At 34.8% G+C, this 6,031-nt stretch overlaps 1 protein-coding gene across 1 annotated transcript in view; it reads right to left on the reverse strand.

Moving 5' to 3' along the window:
- Positions 1-6,031, reverse strand: part of SCEL (sciellin) — a 116,623-nt gene that overhangs the window by 64,277 nt on the left and 46,315 nt on the right. Inside the window, exons 16-19 of the mRNA XM_012637758.1 lie at positions 5,837-5,896; positions 5,397-5,456; positions 4,141-4,200; positions 408-467 (exon numbers count right to left, since the gene is read on the reverse strand). Coding sequence (XP_012493212.1) covers positions 408-467; positions 4,141-4,200; positions 5,397-5,456; positions 5,837-5,896 — 240 coding nt within the window. The remainder of the gene's footprint in view (positions 1-407; positions 468-4,140; positions 4,201-5,396; positions 5,457-5,836; positions 5,897-6,031) is intronic.

Consider the following 6,031-nt stretch of genomic DNA (forward strand, 5'->3'; position numbering starts at 1 on the left):
TTGTGTTTTTAAAAAATAATTGATTCACAATGTAATGATTTGCTAAGAACTCTCACCTGGTCCCTCTAAGCATTACATCTAATGCTATACTTATAACTAAACTATGTTTTGTTAATAATTTCCATTTTTAATATCTTTTTGTTTTAAATAGAATTTTATATCCATTATTTCATTCAATCCTCACAACTATCAAATGACAAAGAAAAAATAAACATTATGATCCTCATTTTATAACTTAAGAAGTTTCCACTCAGTGTTAAAGAGACTTGCTCAAAGACACCCAGCTGGTAAATAATGGAGTTCAGACTTTCTGATTCCAGTCCAGAAGTTTTTCAATACATTTTCTCTCATGAGTGCCATAAATTGATGGGGAGGGGCAAGGAAGAGAAATAAGGCATAATCCTCACCCTTGGTTACTTCTATTTACTTCCGGGGTCACTTTGATAAGATTGTCAAGGCTTTGTCCCCTTCAAAACATTGGAAAAATGGTGAGGTTAATGGTAGATTGATAACAAGTGCATAAAACTATTCATTAAAACTTAGAAACAATATGAACACTCATTAATATCACGCCAGATAATTGAAGACTGTTAAAGGTGACTATGCAGAAGTATATATCTCTGAAACTCATTCAGACTCAGGGAGACATTTTAATCTCGGAGCCATTGGCCACTAGTGAGTACTGAACTAGGACTTTCTATTTTGATGCACTTAATGCTATGCTTTCAGCCTTTGGCAGATGCACAAAACATCTTTGTAACTTAGTCTATACGCTTGAGTGATGGAACATTTAATAAGGCATACTTTCTTACTATCAACCAACATGTGGAACTTTAAAACCAACTTTGGAGAATTTGTGTTTTTTTAAATTGACATCCATTAGCAGATTGTCTATCATAAAACTGTATTAAGATTAATATACCAATATGTTAAAAATCCATGATATACAGCCTGGTGTCTGTTTTTGGTACTTAAAACTGTGTGTTAGAACTACAAATTTTGACTTGTTTTGGCAACAGAAAATAAGAAGATTGAAATCTATAGAGTTCTGAAACATTCTGAAATGTAAGCTATATCTGTTATCTAAAACTCCACGCAGTCACTGAAAACACTTCAGTAGTTTATTATTACCCTTTAGTGTACGTCTGTTTCTCATCTTAATGGAATTTTGCTTTTTTTATTGCATCTACATGTGTTTTCCACATACCAGCAGCACCAACAAAAACTGCTCTGATCTACAGAGGATGCCACATGGGGAAAAGAACATCCATAGGAAGATACTTTCACATTCTGCTTCTCCATACTCTCTCACCCTACTCGAATCATGTCAAAAAGTCTCTGAGGTTTTGTCTGTACAACATCAAAGATACAGATATTTTGAATCAACCAGATGTTGATTCAAGTTTTTTGTTTGTATCCAGATGTCTGAGAATATGATACCCAGACTGAAAGCAGCAATAAAACATTTGGACCTTTGTCATGCAAATAATGAAACAATTAGCCCCACAGAAGCAACCACTCTACTCCAGATTACCCCTTGTTGATTTTTGCCTAAATGAAGTATGTGGGATTTGAATGCCAGTGACTGAGAAAAAGAATTCCCAGAATGCTATTGCCATATTTGAATATTCAAAAAAATAACAGAACAGTAAGCATTAGAACTCCTCCTTTTGTTTGTGTTGGTTGTGGAGCTTGCTTTGATTATATCGTCAAGATTTTGATATCTTTAAACATTAATAAAGCATGTAACAGTATAAGGTTATTTAAATTTCATAGTTCATAAAGTCGGTGAAGAAGAGTGGGTTAATTAATGTTGTAATCTACTAATTAATGTAATAATGTAAAATAATATTTGAATTTAACTGTGTGGAGCAATGCCTCATAGTGTATATGTCTTCAGTATTTATACATTCTTTTCCTCCACGAATTGTTTCGGAAAGCCTGCTACAGGCCAGGCTCTGCCACCAGTGCTGGGATAAATGTGAACCATACAGACACAGGATTAGACCTCATGAGGCTTCCAGTGTAACTTGGGGAGAGGCAGGCGATATGCAATCAAACATAAATGAATGCCACAATTCCATATAACTACATATGCTGTGAAGAAAATAAAAAAGAGTGCCCAGTCCTGTAGTACCGGGGATGCAGGAGGAGGTGGTGACATAATTATATTCAGTGGTCAGAAATGACCTGTTTGAGAAGGTGACAATATGGGGATAGAGCATTCGAAAAAATGAGAACAGCATGTGTAGAAGCCTTAAGGCAGGAATGAGCTTGGAATAAAGATCAATTTGGCTGGGCTTTATTGAAAAAGCAAAAGGCCATCACTAAGTGTTAGAATTTTATTCTACCTGAGATGGGAGAACACTGAAAGTTTTTAATAAGGGAGTGAGCATAATTTGACTTTATTTTTAAAAGATCTACAGAATCTCATTATGTGTAGAAAAAGGAAATGACAACTGCTATCCCCCAGGAAGCGTACCTACAAATGCAGACACCTGTATACACACTACACACATGCTCAAATATACACTGGTACACACACATTCATGCACACATGCACTCATATACATACAAAAGCATACACACATGCTTACACATATACTCATGAACACACAAGCATTGTGCACATGTACACACATACATGTACGATACACACACATGCACACACCCATGTGCATGTGCACTCACATATACACATAGGCAAACATGTGTACACAGTCATGAGCATACAAGCATATGCACATATGGATGTACACGTGCACACAAATATCAGTGTGCATTCACGCACATATGTACACACATAGGTATGCACACATATGCATACAACAACATATGAAGAAAAATAGGTCACAATTTGAAATACTCTAACAAAAATTAGAAAGGAAAACATGGATTTTCCTTGGATAATCAACATAAACTAAATATTTGAACACTATCTAAAGCATTAGGAAAACATAATTCACCTGAATATTATTGTAACAATTACTTATGTCTACTATGTACTGGACATGAGAGTATTATGATCCCTCTTTTGTAAATGAGTAAATTGAAGTACTGGGACACAGTTAGCAAGTGACAGAGTCAGAATTTGAACCCAGGTCTTTCCAACTCCCTGTTCAAAATCACTACCTCAGGTTACCTCCCTGAACCACCCAGGTAGCCAAGGAAATCAATGTTTTCTTCTCAGTCTGTTGGTTGCAAGATTGTGCAAGCCTCTAACTCATTGGGTCACCGTGCCTTTGACCATGCCACACAGCCATGAGAGGACAGCTTGGCAGTGTGCACGACAGCTTTTCGGCTAGCTGAGCCCTTGCTCTGCCAACTAGGCCTGTGGGCATCCGTGACACATTTTAGAATCAACAAATAATATCATGTACTGAGTTAACTAAATGGAAAAAGTTCAAGGGAAACCACATGGAATTATTTGGTACACTATTTTCAGCAATACGCCAACAAGCTCAGTTTCAAAAATATTCCATCTGCTTTTTAAAGAATAAAAAGCTAAGGGGATAAAAACTCTTCAGACTTACTTGACAATTCACGGGTAAGAGAACTCTTTTAACAAAGTACACTTTGTTAAGCTCTTCATTTTTAAATACAGATTACATACAGATACATACACTACACACAAATACACTGTACATGTACACACAGCTTACACATCCACACATATACATACACACATGCTATGTATACAAATACTCACATACATTTATACACATATGCACTTATACACACACACTATTGATACATACGCACATTACTTATATATACACACATACTTAAATACACACAACTTATACATATATACATACACTTATACGTAAACACTACTTAGACGTACATACATATACGTACATGTACTCACACATACATACAAAAAATCGATTAGCTCAGTAGAGAAGGTCAGTCAAAATTTCCATTTAACTTCTCAAAATTATTTGGTAGCAAACTTCACCCAAAAATAAGATGGAAGAGACTTATGTGCATCACTTGTATAGAATTGCTTAATATGATGTGTTAGGAGTAAAAAGAGCTCAGTTTTGGCTTGAGTTTCAATTTATTCTCTGAATACAAGCACTCAGAATTCTAATGTGTTTATAACCGTCAAAGAGGGGGAAGCTTTAAATGTCTTACCTCCTCATATTTTTATTAGTTTCAGGACTGACTTTAATAAGCTCATCGAGGTCTTGTTTTCTTTGAATAAGGAAATAAATGTTAATGAATGTTATTAAAATAAAACACTAATCAAGTGAATAATGGTTGGAAAAATTAAGCAGTAAACATACAAGTTCTTTATATCAATGTAAAATTTTAAAGCTCTAACTAAATGCAAATAAAAATTCTTCTCTTACATCTTGAGCTGAAGGCCATTTAAGGTTGCTTATTTGTTAATAAGAAACATACTTTTTTTTCATTTTGTTCTCAAAAATGCATAACTATATATGAAACTTGTTATTTAACAAAATCAACTTTACCCTCAGACACATCTTGTTAGAACACTCTGAACAGGCAGCATTGAAGTTATATTAGAAAAAGTTCTATACTGAATTCAGACAGAATATAAATTTCTACTCAACAAATCAGATACAATTGCCTGTTCTGTTTTTAAATAGTAAGAATAATAATTTAATAATATTAAAAATAAGAAGATTATATGCTTTTATATAAACTCAACTATCTCCCCAGCCCAAATCTCGTCAAAATATCATCTGCCTCAAGGTAGATTGTGGTGAGTAGGAAGGGGCAAGAAAAAATACCTCACATAGTAGGAAAATTAATGATTCACTTCCCAGGGGGACACACGCCACCCCATTAAAATGTACTGAGTGATAACAAAAGGGTCCTAAGTTAAATCCAAAGGACAGCAGGGACAACAGAAGCATTGCAATTGCGCGCTGCTGCCGTGTCGGCATATCTCTGAACAGGACACAGAGAATCGGAAGTCCTCACTCCCTGGGCACAGCTGCCCAGCCTCTCTCCTGGGCTGCCTCCTGGGGCCACCATCCTTAGAGAAGTTGATTTACAAGAGCTTTGGTCAAGGCTCACTCTTGGCTCTCTTTGTCATATTGGAAATCCACTTTGAAAATTTTGTGAAGACTGTGCATTCTTTAGACACAAAGATATTCAATTCAGTAACTCACCCCTAAAAACAATCAATTCCCGAAGTCTGGGAGAAAAGGCAATTTACTATCAAACATTGGAACAATTCTTCAAAAAGAAGCAGTTTTATTGAGGGCAAGAAGGGACAGTTGTGTGGCCCATCTTTATTGCCCAATTCCATGCTAATAAAATATGGTTACAAAGCTAAAAAGCCAAATCATTTTATCTTCTGATTGATCATCTGATCGTCACTTACAGAAACCAGAATTAAAGACGCTGATAAGTCTTACCCAGTGGTATTTTCATTTCCTTTCTGATTCACTTTGATAACATTATCAAGGTCTTCACCTCTTTTATAAAAAAAAAAAAAATTAGGTCAGTTTCAAAATATTCCCATAATATTAGATATATATACATTCTATATTCTTGATGATTAATTCAAATGTTTGGAGAAACTTACTACACTGATATTAAATTGACTTTTAGGATAAAATTACCTGTCAATAATATAGTTAAATTAATCTTCAGGATTTTATTGGGCTATATATAAATGTAAATTTAGATAGAATATACTGTAGACTCTTTGAAGTAAAGATCAGGACACCATGGATTAGACACAAAAGATAAAAGACAGACTCAAAGATGTGATGCCCTCAATATCACTGAGAAGATCATACAATTAATCTTGGAGAAAATAACCAATATTCAAAGACATCCAAGCAGTTCTTACCTTCTGCTGGTTTTGTCTGTCTTGGCATTCGCTTTGATAATAGATTCAAGATCTTGACTTCTTTGGAAAAAACACCAAAACTTTATGTCAGTTAGGTTACATACAATTTTCTCTAAAATCTATATAAACAAGAATGTATCTGAATGTGGTATCAGATATTTTCAGGACCAAATTACCAGAAAGACCTTTGATCTA

This window comes from Propithecus coquereli, unplaced genomic scaffold (assembly GCF_000956105.1).
Source record: "Propithecus coquereli isolate 6110/MARCELLA unplaced genomic scaffold, Pcoq_1.0 Scaffold123, whole genome shotgun sequence".
Classification (NCBI taxonomy): domain Eukaryota; kingdom Metazoa; phylum Chordata; class Mammalia; order Primates; family Indriidae; genus Propithecus; species Propithecus coquereli.